Here is a 14,216-nt window from a genome sequence, read left to right on the forward strand (position 1 = left end):
GCCTGCTCAGGGCCAAGAGGACTGGGGTTATGTGCAGTTAGAAGAAATGTGATTCCAAATGGTAGGTTGTAATCTATTGTTTGGGTCCTGGCTCCCCAGAAGTCTAATGTTCAACTGAAGCTGGAAGATGAAGGCTGGAGTTGGAGGTAAGGGGAGATGCCCAGGTTGAGGGTCAGGGCTGAAGTTTTGATCAGTAGCAGGAAAAGGTGGGAAGTCATAGGCCAAATTTGAGGGTAGGGGACTGAAGCTAGGACAGGTCCCTGGGTGCTGCCAGTGAGATTAGGCTGGATATTTGTCTTAGTATGTGTGCAGTCCTGAAGTTGATGTTGGCTGTCTTCCTCAGTGACTCTCCACCTTTGTTGGTGTTGGGGTGGGGGAGTCATGGTTTCTCACTGAACCTAGAACTTGCTGATTGACTAAACTGACTGGCCAACAAGTCCCAGGAATCCCATCTCCAGGCTGCCAGTGCTGGAGCAAGCCACCGTGTCTGGTTTTTTTTTTTTTTTTTTTTAAGATTTATTTATTTATTATGTATACAGTGTTCTGTCTGCATATACACCTGCAGGTCAGAAGAGGGCACCAGATCTCTTTATGGATGGTTGTGAGCCACCATGTGGTTGCTGGGAATTGAACTCATGACCTCTGGAAGAACAGCCAGTGCTCTTAACCTCTGAACCATCTCTCCAGCCCCCGTGTCTGGTTTTTATGTGGGTGCTGGTGGGTATCTGGATTCAGGTCCTCATGCTTGCACTTTACCGATCTATCTCCTTAGCTCCCAGAATATTTTTGTTTATTTGTTTGTTTTTGAGACAGGGTCTCACTGTGTAGCCCACCTGGCCTGGAACTTGCTTTGTAGGCCAGGCTGCCCTTGAATTCACAGAGATCTATCTGCCTCTGCTTCCAGAATTCTGGAGTTAAAGGCATATGTTACCATGATGGGCTTTATATATATGTTTATTTTGGGTTTTCTCTCTCTCTCTCTCTCTCTCTCTCTCTCTCTCTCTCTCTCTCTCTCTCTCTCTCTCTCTCTCTCTCTGAGACAAGGTATCAGATAGCTCAGGCTGGCCTCAAAGTCCCTATATAGCCAAGGATGGCTCTGCTCTTTCTGTTTCCATTTCCCAAGTGCTGGGATTATAGATGTGTGTGGCTATCTTGGGGCTAGGATGTTATTTGGAGTTTGGGCAGTGGATTTTTGGGGAAAGGGGCTTCAGTCTGGAAGGTGGCCTGGGGTTGCTGTTTCAAGTGAGATCTTTTAGTGGTCTTCCTCCTGGCTTTTCCAGCCCTGGCTGAGGAACACAGACAATATTCTAAGGACATCTGGGACTATTTGCTACCCCTGCTGAGGTTGTGGTAACAGCCAGAAAACTCTTGGGAAGGTGGCTATAGCTTGGGTCAGAAACTAGGGCATTCCTGTAGCCTCAGGTAGGGGTGAGGCTCTAGCCCATTTTGTTTGTAATGTGTCTGCGGAACTGGGGATGTGTTTCCATCAGAGGGTTATATTGAGCACTGCAGTGTGTGTGCCAGCATAGAAGAACCGTGGTGACCTATTTTCCCAATTGGGTTCCATCTGTCTTATCTGTTAGGAGCTACCGTGTTAATTGGGTAAACCGATTAGAGGCCAATGTGTGTCTGCAGCCCTGACACATGGCGGGTGTCTAGGCGATTTGAGGGAAAGTCCCTGGTTCTGGTCAGCAGGGGGCGCTCTGGAGGAAGCACTTGGTCAGAAGGCTAGGATTTGCAAACTGGAACCTCTGGGGTTTGTGATGGGGCGCCCACCCGGAAGGGAGTTCCACGCACTTTGCCTGCATAGTGATGGATGACGAAACCCGCGCTCCAGCTGTTGAAGTGTTCGTGGGTGCCCACTGCAGCTTGCAGCTTTTGCAGCAGCGTCTGGTCCGCGCCGCCACCGGTGGCGTGCATCGTGGCGCACACATCGTCTAGCACGCTCATGATGCCTGGGGGATTCTGAGGGGAGCAGAGATTCGGCTCAGCCTGGCTGGGGTCCTCCATGAGTAAGCTGGGGGGCTGGTAGGGGACTCCTAAATACAAGCTCAAATTGTGAACTTTCTCTACTCTTTCCTCCGCTTCCCTCTGCCCTCCCCCTGCCTTTTCTCTCTTCTCCCCCCACCCTGGAGTGCAGGGAATCCATGCCCTTTTCCCTTCCCCACACTGGTATCACTTGAAGGGATTTCCGTGACACTGAAAATGTTACCTATGGGAGTGTTTGCTGAGTGAATAAAAGAAAGGTGAACAGGTGAGCAGAAGAATCAATGGATGGGGTGGTTAGAAGATATTTCAGATATGGGCCCTCTAGGATATCATAAACCCTTTCCAGACACACTGATTCAGCTCTGAAGCCCGGTGAGATTCCTAAAGTCAGCTCACTCCTCACCAGCTTGTTTTCGATGAGGTCACACACGACTTTGTTGTTGAAGTATTCGATAGGGGTCCAGCGGATGCCCTCCTGCACATACTCCTCCTGGGGTCGGGGGAATAAGACAGTGTGGGACCTGCCTCACTCCCCCTACCCCCATCTCATCACTTTTCCTCGGAAGGTATCCCTGCCCCTGGTCCCCACTGACCTGCCGCCAGAGGGAGTTGTAAATAAATATCCCAGTGCCCTCATTCCTTTCCTAGACTAACTCTGTGGTGTTTTGTGACACCTTCTTTGGGACTCAGCAGAATCGGGGAACAGTTGCAAACATAACCTGCTCAGGAAGACCCTATTTGGACTTTGGGCTCTTTTTATTTTTTTGAGATGGCTCTCATGTAGCCCTTGAACTGCCCTTGAACTCAATACACAGCCAAGGATGACCTTGGACTCCCCTTGCCTCCACCTCCGAGTGCTGGGATGACAACTGTGCACCATAACCTAGTTTATGAGGTACTGAGGATGGAACCCAGGGCTCTGTGTGTGGGAGTCAAGCCATTCTACCCACTGAGCTACATCCCCAGCCTGGGTTCTTATAAAATTTATTTTAAATCACCTTTTTCATTGCCCTTTTTTTGTCCCTGAACCCTTGCCTCAGGCTCTGAATTTAAGAAAGAGGCAAAATCAAAGCAGATTTGTTTTCTTTTTCAGATGCTGGGGTTGGAACCTAGCAAGCCAGGTTGTTCTACTACTGATCTATACACTCGAGAGTCCTTGGCAGATATTTCTCTGTTGTCCCTAGCTCCTCTACCCATATGTCAAACAGTATCTGGCACAAAGCAGTTGCTTAAACAACTGTCTTTTTTCATTTTCTTCTACTTTTCTTTCTTTCTTTTTTTTCTTCCTTCCTCCCTCCCTCCCTCCCTCCCTCCCTTCCTTTCTTTCTTATTTTGAGACAGGGTCTTTCTATGTAGCCCTGGCTGTCTTAGAACTCTCTATGTAGATCACAGAGATCTGCCTGCCTCTGACTTGTGAGTGAGTGTTGAGATTAAACATGTTCACTATTACATCTAGCTCCATTTTTCAAGATGGGGGTCTCACTAGACATTTATGCTTTGGCCTCCTGAGTGTTGGAATGACAGGCATGCACTACCACGCTCAGTTTATCCAGGTGGGGATGGCTTCATACATGCTAGGCAAGTGCTCTCTACCAACTGAGCAGTATCTCCAGCCTCGCTTTTCTCTTTATAAATTGATTATGTCTGGTATTTTGTTATAGTAACAGAAAGCTAACTAATACAGTGAGCAGAGAAAGGTGGGAATGAATTTGTGTGTGGGGTCCCAAGTGACTTAGTAACCCTTGTACTTGAAGTCCTGTCTTCTGCCACTTGGCTGCCCTGCCCACCTGCTCCGCCTTCAGGGTGAGCTCAATAAAAATCTGTTGCAGCTTTTCATTGACGAAGTTGATGCAGAACTGCTCAAAGCCATTTTTCTGCCAAGGAAGGAAAAGGGCCTTTCTGTTAGTGGACTATGCTGGAATCTTTGGCAAACACTGGGTAAGTCCAGGATGACAGGCAGAATAGGACTGGGCTGAGGATAAGGGGATGGGGGCGGGGGATCCTGGGCCAAACCTGGAAGATTTCAAAGCCGTAGATGTCAAGGACACCGATACTATACTCTTCCTGAGGCTTCTGCATAGCACGGTTGATGGCCTATATGGGCAGATGGAAATGGGGCTAGTGGGCATGTGGCTAAACCCATGCCACTAATCACCATCCTCTTGTTATATTTTGAAAACTGCTTTTTTTCCCAATTTGTGTGTGTGTGCATGTGTGTGCATTTGTGCACACATGTATGTGGAGACCAGAGGAGGGTACTGGGTGCCCTTTATCACTCTCCACGTTATTCCTTTGAGACAGGATCTCTCCCTGAACCTGGACTGAGGCTGATAGCCAGCAATCCCAGCAATCCTCCTGTCTCTACTCCTTCATAGTACTGGGGTTGCGGTCCGGTGAGCACATGCCTAGCTTGTTATATGAATGCTGGGGTCTGAACTCAGTTTCTCATAAATAGTTTTGTGTGTGTGTGTGTGTGTGTGTGTGTGTGTGTGTGTGTGTGTGTATGCATGCCAGGGCATGTGTGTGGAGGTCAGAGGACAACTTCAAGTGTCCATTGTCTACTTCTATCATGTGGGTTGTGTGGATATAATTCAATGTCAGAATTGGCGGCAAATGCCTTTACCTACTCATCTTGTCAACCCCCTTGATGTTTTAGCTAAATTTGTGGCTCTGCCCCTTCTTGACAGATTTTCTCTAGTCTTTCAACTCCCATCTGAAAACCAAAGTGCTGAAGTATCACAGTTCTTGACTCCAGAGCCAGATCTTCCCACTGTACCTCAATTTTTTCATCTCTAAAATGGATCAATAGCTGCACATGGTGGATAGCACCCGTAACCCTACCACTCAGGAAGCTGAGGTAGGAGGACTGTTGTGAGTTCCAGGTCAGCCTGAGCTACAGCACGAGTTCCAGGACAGGCGGGGATACAGAGCAGGATCAGGTCTTAAAATTAAATAATTAAAGGGCTGGAAAGATGGCTCAGTGGCTCTAAGTGTCTTCTACTCTCTTCTAGAGGACACAAGTCCATACCCAATACCCATTTCAGGTGGCTCACAACCACCTGACATGACAGCTCCAGAGAATCTGATATACCATGTGGGCACCTGCACATATGTGTTATACATTCACTCATGTCCAGCCTGGATTACTGGAGACCCTATCTCAAACAAACAGACAGACAGACAGACTTGTAATAGCAAATACTAGGGCCTGGGCAAGTGGTAGGGCATTTTGTATAGTATACATTAATCCCTAGATTCCATCTCCACTACCACAAAATTAATGCCACTGGAGTTTGATTATCTGTAATTGGAAATGTTTAGGCCAAAAAGTGTTTTGCATTTTAGTTTTGAGAAACATGCAATATCTTGAGCATGAGATCAAAGTTTGTTTGTTTATTTATTTGTTTGAGATAAAGTCACTCTATGTTGCTTTGGTTGACCTGGAACTAGCTGTGTAGACCAGGCTGCCCTCACAGAGATCTGCCTGGATCTGCCTGCTTCTGCTCTTGCGGGATGGTTATTAAATGCATGTTCCACCATGCCCAACAAGACTCAAGTTTAAACATGAAATTCACTTACAATTCATGTATACTTTATGCACTACTTTTAGTGCACTTTTTTGTTTTAAAGATTTATTTATTTTTATGTTATGTGTATGGGTATTTTGTCTACATGAATGAATGTCTGTGAACAATGTGCATGCAGTTCAAGAAGAGGCCAGAAGAGGGCGAATGATCCCCCTGGGACTGGAGTTATGGGTGGTTGTGAGCCACCACGTGGGTGCTGGTTATTGAACCTGGCTTCTAGAAGAGCAGTATTCTCTCTGAACTGCTGAGACCTATAGCTAGGTTTTAACTGTGAGCCACATGGGGTCTGAGGTGGAATTTTCCACTTGTAGTTTCATGTTGGTGTTCAAAAGTTTGGAATTTTGAAGTATTTTGCATTTAGGATTTTCAAATTAGGGATGTTCAACCTATACCTTTTAGGAACTTCCCTGCTCCTTTCGTGTGTGTGTGTGTGTGTGTGTGTGTGTGTGTGTGTGTGTGTGTGTGTGTGTTCATGTGTGCACATGTGTGTACATTTGCCATGTCAGAGATAGAACCCAGGACCTTTTATCACTGAACAATACCTTCTATCCTTATGGGAATTTTTAAAAATATATATTTAAAAAGTCACTTTACATATATAAAATACTGGAGGAGGCTTGGCATATAATTTTGTATGTGAGTTTGTATTTGTGCATAGGTGTGTGTGTGGAAGTGTGCATATACATACATTTGTGTGCATGTGGAGGCCAGAGAACAGCTTTGGATGCTGCTCCTCAGGTACTATTTATCTTGGTTTTTGTTTTTAGTTTTTCATTTGATACAGGCTCTCTTCAAGGTCTGGAACTCTCCAAGAAGGTGAGGCTGGGGGGAGGAGATCTACCTCTTTCTACCTCCCCAGTTCTAGGATTATAAGTGCACTATACCTGGCTTAATAGTTTTTGAAGTTACATTTAGTTATGAGAGAGAGAGAGAGAGAGAGAGAGAGAGAGAGAGAGAGAGAGAGAGAGGGAGAACACTTGCATGCCATAGTATGCATGAGGAGGTCAGTAGATAATTTAAAGGAGTCTATTCTCTCTGTTCATCATGTGGGTTCTGGTGTTCAAACTCAGATCCTCAGCCTTGGTGAGACACTGCTTTATCCAGTGAGCCATCTCACCAGCTTCATGCCTGGCTTTTAAGAAATGTAGGTGCTGGGCTGGCAAGATGGCTCAGTGGGTAAAGATGCTTGATGACAAGCCAGATGATGTGAGTTTTATCTCAGGAATCCATATGGTGGAAGGAGAGAACCAAGTCCCTCAAGCTGACTTCTAGCATCCACATACATGTTGCAGCGTGCATATACACATGCACACAAAGTAAATAAATGAATGTAATAACTTTAAATGTGGGTTCTGGTGATGGAATTCATGTCCTCATGCTTGCAAAGCAAGCACTTCATCAACAGAGGTCTCTCTCCAGCCCCTATTTAAAAAAATGTCAGGCATAGTGATGCACACCTTTAGTCCCAGCACTCAGGAGAAAGAAGCGCCAATCTCTGTGAGTTTGGTGCCAGCGTTGTCTCCATAGAGAGTTCCAGGCTGGGCTACATAGTGAGATCCTGTCTCAAAATAGTAAATAAATAAATGAAAAAGAAAACCCATAGGGTCACTCTATGCAGCCCAAACTGGCCTTGAACTCATAATCTTCCTGCCTCAGGGTCCTGAGTGCTGGGATTACAGGTGTGTATCACCATGTCTGGCTCCACTAACTGTTATATATTTGTTAGTACTGTGATCATCACTGGCCCTGACATGTAATGTTCCCTTCCACTCACCTCACCCAACCACTTTGTGTCCTTGACAACCTTCTTAGCTCTCAAACATACCCACCCCTCTCTATCACCATCATGGTGATGGGACCTGGAGGGCTTCAACAGTCCCTCCATTTGCAGTTTGTCCGAGCTGAAAGTTGCACTTCACTTCCTCAGGAATTGGTGAGATGGACAAGTCAAGCCTGTCTTCCCACTTGTCTGTCCAAATGCCATGGGCTTGTTAAACACCAGGCATCCAAAAGAATTTCCAGCACTAGTCCCACTCACCTCCACCAGGAAGTCGAAGAGGCGGGCATAGAGTCCCTTGGCCAGTGCATCACGAGTGTAGGTTGCCTGTTCCACATTGAGGGTCACATCAATGGACTCACTTCGTCCACCCCATTTGCTGTCCATCTTACGACTGGTCAGCTTCTCTTGCAGCCGCCCACTGTCTATGCCCAGCAGGTAGGCTGGGAATGCCAAGACTGCCAGGCCAGAGCAAAAGGAAACAGCTGGTCAGGCTCTAAGGGCATAAGAACGTCCCCAGTGACACTAACATGGTTCTCTTGAGATCGGAAGCGGGAAGAAGAGCAGTCCTGATGCATGAGGCCGACACCCAACTCTCCATAGCACCCACACTCACGGTCTGCACTCTCCACCCGTGCATAGTTCCCTTCTTCACAGAAGCTGATGTTCCCCAGGTGCAAGATCCCTGCCACGAGCTGCAAGACAAGCTGCTGCACACTAGTCGGAATTCCAATGACTTGCATGGCATTCTGTGGGCACAACAGGGACAGCTTATGCCACCAACTTTGGTTTCCACCCTGACCTCAGAATTAGACTCCTGGGCTCACAGCATGGACTTAGGGAGACAAGACATTTGGATGCCTGATTTTGCTTTGTGTGTTGCTCAGCATGTGTGTTCATGTATGTGTGTGGAGGCCAGAGGTCAACCTTGGGTGTCATTCCTCAGGTACCATCTATCTTGTTTTTCTCATTGGACTGGAACTTGACAAATAGCTGAGGCTGGCTGGTGAGCCCCAGTAATCTTGACTTTTGCCTTGATAGCACTGGGGTTACAAGCTGTTGCCATCATGCTTGGCATTTTAATTCTCTCTCTCTCTCCCTCCCTTCCTTCCTTTCTTTCTTTTTTAAAAATTTATTTATTTACTATGTATACAGTGTTTCGCTTGAAGGCCAGAAAAGGGCACCAGATCTCATTATAGATGGCTGTGAGTCACCATGTGGTTGCTGGGAATTGAACTCAGGACTCTGGAAGAATAGACAGTGCTCTTAACCTCTGAGCCATCTCTCCAGCCCGTTTTAATTTTCTCATTGAGTACTGGGGATTGAACTTTCATGGCAAATACTTTACTAATTGAAACATCTCCCCAACCACCTGATTTGCCTTGTGTGTTTGTGGTGTATGTGTGTGTATGTGTTTGTGCATGTGTGCATGTGTATGGATGCATATGTATGTGTAAATGCAAGTGCACACAGAGGCTAGAGGTTTACATTGGGTGTATTCCTCTATTGTTCTCCAAGTTTAAAGAGTGTGTGTGTGTGTGTGTGTGTGTGTGTGTGAATTCATATGTGTGCCACAGCATGTCTGGAGGTCAGAGGACAATCTGTAGTTGTCCATTCCTCATTTTTCCACTCAGTTTGAGACAGATTGTCATTGCTGCTGCATAAGCTAGGCTAGCTGGCTCATGAGCTGCTGGACATTCTCCTATCTCACCCTTCCGTTCTCCACAGAAGCACTGGGGTTACATACGCTTGTAATCCAGCTTTTTTGTGGGTTCAGGAAATCCAAACTCAGCTCATTGGGCTTGCCTTCCAAATGCTCTTACCTTCTGAACCTTCTCCCCAGATCTTCATGTTAGTTTTGAGACAGAGTTTCTTACTAGTCCTGAAGCTCACTGATTTGACCAGACCAGATGGCCAGCAAACCCTGGGGATCTGCCTGTCTCTGCAGCCCCAGTGCTGGAATATAAGCATGTGCTGCCATACCCACCTTGTTTTCATGTGGGTTCTGGGGATCACACTCAGGTCCTTATGCTTGTACAGCAAGCACTTTACCCACTGAGTCCTCTCCTTGGCTTTGTGATCTGCCCTTTTTATCTAGTTGCTGTATAACTTTGGATAAGTGCCTGCACCTTTCTGTGTCTCAGTTTCCTTATTTGTAACATGAAAAGGTTCTCTGGGGCAGCCAGAGTGGTGGTTGGTGCTTACCAGGGTCTCATTGAAGTCACTCCGGTCATCAGTGCCTTCTACCTTGTAGGTGTCTGATTGATTGAGGTAGTAATAGTAGTCTGGTGTCATGAGTCCTAGGTTCTGCTGCTGCTCCTGGGAGGCCCCTTCCAGAAGCTGGAGGGTGTCGGAAGGTCATGCATCTGAAGATGGCCTGGTGCAACCATTGTGGTTGCCTCACCCTCCCACACACCGCCCTTTCCATGTTCTCTTTCCTCCATTCCTGGGATCCAGAGGGGTCTCCCTCTGCCTCTAGCCCCACAACCCCCTCCCATGCACCTGGTAGTAGATGTGGAAATTCCTCTCGTTCTCATTCTGCATGACCACGCGAGACTTCTCCAGTAGGAAGTTGGAGATCTTGCCTCCATCTGGTTCCCCGCCTCGGCTAAACTGGATCTCAAAGTACTTGCCCTGAATCCCAGAGAACCACATTAGCCCATCCCAGAGTCCCAGGAGTATAGATGGAGCAAGGATTACCATCTCATGAGCCTGACCTCTTCCCCTCTTCCTCTTGTGACCTAAACTTGCATTTCTCTTGTCTCCAGTCACTTATTTTTTATATGTGTGTGTGTGTGTGTGTGTGTGTGTGTGTGTGTGTGTTGCCATGGTGGATACATGATAGTCTGAGGACAATTTGTGGGAGCTGGTTCTTTACCATGTATGTTCTGAGGATTGAACTTAGGTCCTCAGACTTGGTGGTGGCAAGCATCTGCTGAACTTGCTGATTGCCCCTCACTTACTGACTAAGCTTACTCTTTACTCCAGTGTCTTTCCTCTAGACTGCTCAGACTGTGTGGAGCCAGGCATCCTTAAACCATCCATCTCCCGTGGTTCTCTAAAACCCTGTTAATTGCACTCAGCTCTGTGCTTACCTCAAGTCTCCCCACCACATTTGAGGTTTCTGTGTCTCTTTTGTGTGTGAATACATGGGTGTGTGCATGATTGTGTAGGTGAAGGCCAGAGGTGGTTAACATTGGGCATCTTTTTCAACTGCTGCCACCTTATACATCGAGGAAAGAACTCTTGAACCCAGAGCTTGCTGATTTGACTAGTTTTAGCTAACCATTTGCTCCAGAAATCCCCTGCCTCCACTTCTCATGTGCTGGGGATCTGAACTCTGCTTTTTACACTCTTCAATGCTATTACTCCAGCCCTTCTACTTTATTTCTTGAAACAAGGTCTCTCATTGAATCTAGAGCTCACTTATTTGGCTAGACCAGATGGCCAGTGTCCTCTGGATCCTCCTGTCTGCCTCCTAGTGTGAGAATTACAAGTGTGTGCCAGCATATCCAGCTTTTACATGGGTGCTGGGGATTAAACTCAGATCTTGTTTGGGTGGCTCCACATTCAGTGAGAGACCTTGTCTCAAAAAATAAGACAGAGGGAAGACTGTAGCTGTAGTTCAGGAATTGAGAGCACTGACTTCTCTTTCAGGAGACCTGGGTTCTTTTTTTTTTTAAATTATTCATTTTTATTTTATGTACATTGGTGTCTTGCCTGCAGGTATGTCTGTATGAGGACATCAGATCCCCTGGAAGGGAAGTTACAGACAGCTGTGAGCTGCCATGTGGGTGTTAGGAATTGAACCCAGGTCCTCTGGAAGAACAACCAGTGCTCTTAATTGCTGAGCCATCTCTCCAGCCCCAAGGACTTGGGTTCTATACCCAGTACCCACATGTCTGCTCACAACTGTCTTGTTACTCCAGTTCCAGGGGTTTCAATGCTTTCTTCTGGCCCCCAAGAGCATCATACACTCATGTGGTGCACAGACATACGTTCAAAACACTCATACATACAAAATAAATACTAACAAAATAAAAAAGAATAGTAAGGTGGCGAACTATTGAAGAAGACACCCAACATCAACCTCTGGCATTCATGTGCATGTGCACATACTACATGTGCACCTACACAAGCATGCACCCACACACAAAAAGAAACATGGGTCCTAGGGAGATGGCTCAGTGAGTAAAGTACTTCCCACACAAGTGTGTGTGTGTGTGCATGTATGTTTGTGCACATGTATATGTGTACTTGGGTGTGTGCATTGTCTGCGTGCATGTGTGTTTGCTTGTCTGTATTTTTGTATGCCTGTGTATGTAGAGAGAGTGAGAGCTCAAGCAAGGTTATAATGACTCACAAAGCGGCTGGAATTGTTGTTGCGCACCGTCTTGGCATTGCCGAAGGCCTCAAGCAGTGGGTTTGACTGTAGGATTATGTCTTTGACGTGCTAGGGGTAGAGCCCAGGTAGAAAGAGATCAGTCTGGGTCAGATGGGTGTAACTGAGGGAGACCTGACATGTCCTTCTATTCTTGTCTTACCTGGACTTTTTCACCCCCGCCAGACACCTTGGAGATGTAGCCCATGATGTACTTAGCAGCCACTGTTTTCCCAGCTCCGCTTTCCCCACTGGAGGTGGTAGGATGAAGGAATAGTTAGTGGGCAGGGATAGTGGAAAGGACTTTTTCAAATGCCTAGTCATTCATTAATTCATGTATTCATTCTTTTACTGAGCACCCACAGACCCTACTCTAGGCTTTAGAGATTAAACAGTGAATAAGAAAGATTAAAAAAAAAATCCCTGCCCCAGGGTCTGGAAAGATGGGTTAGGGATAAGAGCACTTATTTCTCTTGCAGACAACATGTCTTTGCTTCCCAGAACCCACACAGTGGTAATAACCATCTGTAACTCAGGTTTCAAGTGATTGAACACCCTCTTCTGGCCTCTGAGAGCAACAGGCATGAATGTGGTGCACAGATATGCATGCAAGCAAATCATGCACATATTTAACATAAAAATAGTAATTTTTTAAAAATAAAAAATACCTTTTCCCTCCCCCAAAAAAGAAGGGGCTGGTGAGGTGGCTCAGGGGGTAGAGGCACTTGGCTGCCAAGCTGAGTTTCATGGAAAAGACCTGATTCCTGAAAGTTCTCCTCTGATCTTCACACTTGCATTGTGGCATGTGGCAGCCCCAATGAATATAAATAAATAAGTAGATATAATGTAAAAATTCCTTGGGCTGGAAAGATGGCTCAGCACCCATTGCCAAGCCTGAAGACCTGAGTTCAGTCCCTCATATGGTGGAAGGAGAGAATTGGCTCTTGGAAGTTGTCTTCTGACTTCTACATGCATACCTCGACATGCATGGATCTATACACATACACACAAAATAATGAATAAAATGTAATTTAAAAATTCATACCCCCACATTTATTTATTTTATGTGTGTGTATGTATTATGAGCATGGTATATGTGTTTGTGGTATATGTGCATGTGTTTATGTATTCATGTGCCTATATGCATAGGTTGGAGGACATCTGGTGTTCTGCTCCATCATTCCCTGTCTTATTCCCTTGAGACAGGCTCTCTCACTGAATCTGGAGTAAGGCTTGTGGCCTGCAAACCCCAGAAACCTGTCTGTTTCAGCCTCTCCCAATGCTGGAGTTATAGGTGTGTGTGTCTAAGTCTGACTTTTTGTGTAAATTCTGGGAGTTTGGCCTCAGGGTCTCACCCTTGAGCAGCAAACACTCTTACCTGCTGAGCCATCTCTTCAGTCCTGGAGCTAATATTTAGGAGGAAACAATAGGCGATAATAAAATGAATAGACACACTGTATCAGGAGCCAAGGGAAATAAAGAAAGTAGAACAGAGCAATAGGGATAAAGGGACATCATGGCATGATTTATGAGTTCATGACAAATCACCCTTGGTGGTGGTGTTTGAGGATATGCCTGGACAGAATGTTCCAGAATCCCTCACCCTACTACATGATCACCTGATAATGACACACTGGTTCTCACAGTCGATCAGCATATTCCGGTACATGTTGTCGGTGAGGGCATAGATGTGCGGGGGATTCTCATATTGAGCCTGGTGGAGGAGGTCAGGTGTCAGTACAGAGCTGGAGGCCTCAGAGGGTAGGTGTGGGCATATTTCTACCCATCCAACCCTGATCTCACCGCGCCCTGGTAGAGGTCAATTTCTCGGTCAGTGAAGTAGGGCATCTGCTTAAAGGGGTTTACAGAGATAAGCACTGAGCCAATATATGTCTTGAGAGGTAGTTAAGAACCATGCAGTGTCTTGCTTTGCCTTTCTTACCCCTTATTCTATCCCAACAAGACTTCCCAGAACCTCTTGCTTAGAGAGAGAGGTGAGATACTTGAATGTACCGTGAGTCTCTTAGGAAAAGAAGGCTGGATCCAGAAAGAGGGAAATACAGAGGTGCAGTGGCAGCTACAGCATCTCAAACCACAGCACTATTGTTACTTGATCTATTCTTCAATCTGCCCATCCTTCCTCCATTCATTCATCCTCCCCTCCAGCCCTGGGCTGGGCTTTCATAGGCCCCTCTGCACTGCCATCCCCTTGGCATTCTTCTCTGTCCCAGTGCATCATCCTAACAATGACTTCTATTGCCCAGTCATCCTCCCGTGCCCTTGCACTGCTTGGGATACGAAGATGTAGTCATCCATGAAGCGCTTTCGGAGGTTGTTCACAATGGCGTCCTCAGTGATCTGGGGCAGCAGAACCATGTCATCCACACCGCTCTGCTTCACATTGTGACTCTGCCAGTGAAAGCGCTCCTTGCTGCCCTGCAGATGGGAGTGGAGGAATGGAGGGTGAGCCCTTTCAGGGGAG

The 14,216-nt window shown here is 46.5% G+C and overlaps 1 protein-coding gene across 3 annotated transcripts in view; it reads right to left on the reverse strand.

Moving 5' to 3' along the window:
- Myo1f (myosin IF) overlaps positions 1-14,216 on the reverse strand; it is a 55,138-nt gene that overhangs the window by 25,333 nt on the left and 15,589 nt on the right. The window contains exons 2-14 of one of the 3 annotated variants that reach the window (XM_052746630.1): positions 14,033-14,170; positions 13,538-13,627; positions 13,354-13,448; positions 11,898-11,985; positions 11,717-11,806; positions 9,856-9,987; positions 9,559-9,693; positions 7,970-8,102; positions 7,615-7,811; positions 4,003-4,083; positions 3,777-3,863; positions 2,393-2,479; positions 1,798-1,965 (exon numbers count right to left, since the gene is read on the reverse strand). In XM_052746630.1, coding sequence (XP_052602590.1) covers positions 1,798-1,965; positions 2,393-2,479; positions 3,777-3,863; positions 4,003-4,083; positions 7,615-7,811; positions 7,970-8,102; positions 9,559-9,693; positions 9,856-9,987; positions 11,717-11,806; positions 11,898-11,985; positions 13,354-13,448; positions 13,538-13,627; positions 14,033-14,170 — 1,521 coding nt within the window. Of the gene's footprint in view, positions 1-1,797; positions 1,966-2,392; positions 2,480-3,776; positions 3,864-4,002; positions 4,084-7,614; positions 7,812-7,969; positions 8,103-9,558; positions 9,694-9,855; positions 9,988-11,716; positions 11,807-11,897; positions 11,986-12,402; positions 13,628-14,032; positions 14,171-14,216 lie in introns of those variants that run through there. The other 2 variants (XM_052746631.1, XM_052746632.1) reach the window with 2 other exon arrangements.

The sequence above is a fragment of the Peromyscus californicus genome, unplaced genomic scaffold (genome assembly GCF_007827085.1).
Source record: "Peromyscus californicus insignis strain IS unplaced genomic scaffold, ASM782708v3 Scaffold_1__1_contigs__length_55948999, whole genome shotgun sequence".
NCBI classification, from domain to species: Eukaryota; Metazoa; Chordata; class Mammalia; order Rodentia; family Cricetidae; genus Peromyscus; species Peromyscus californicus.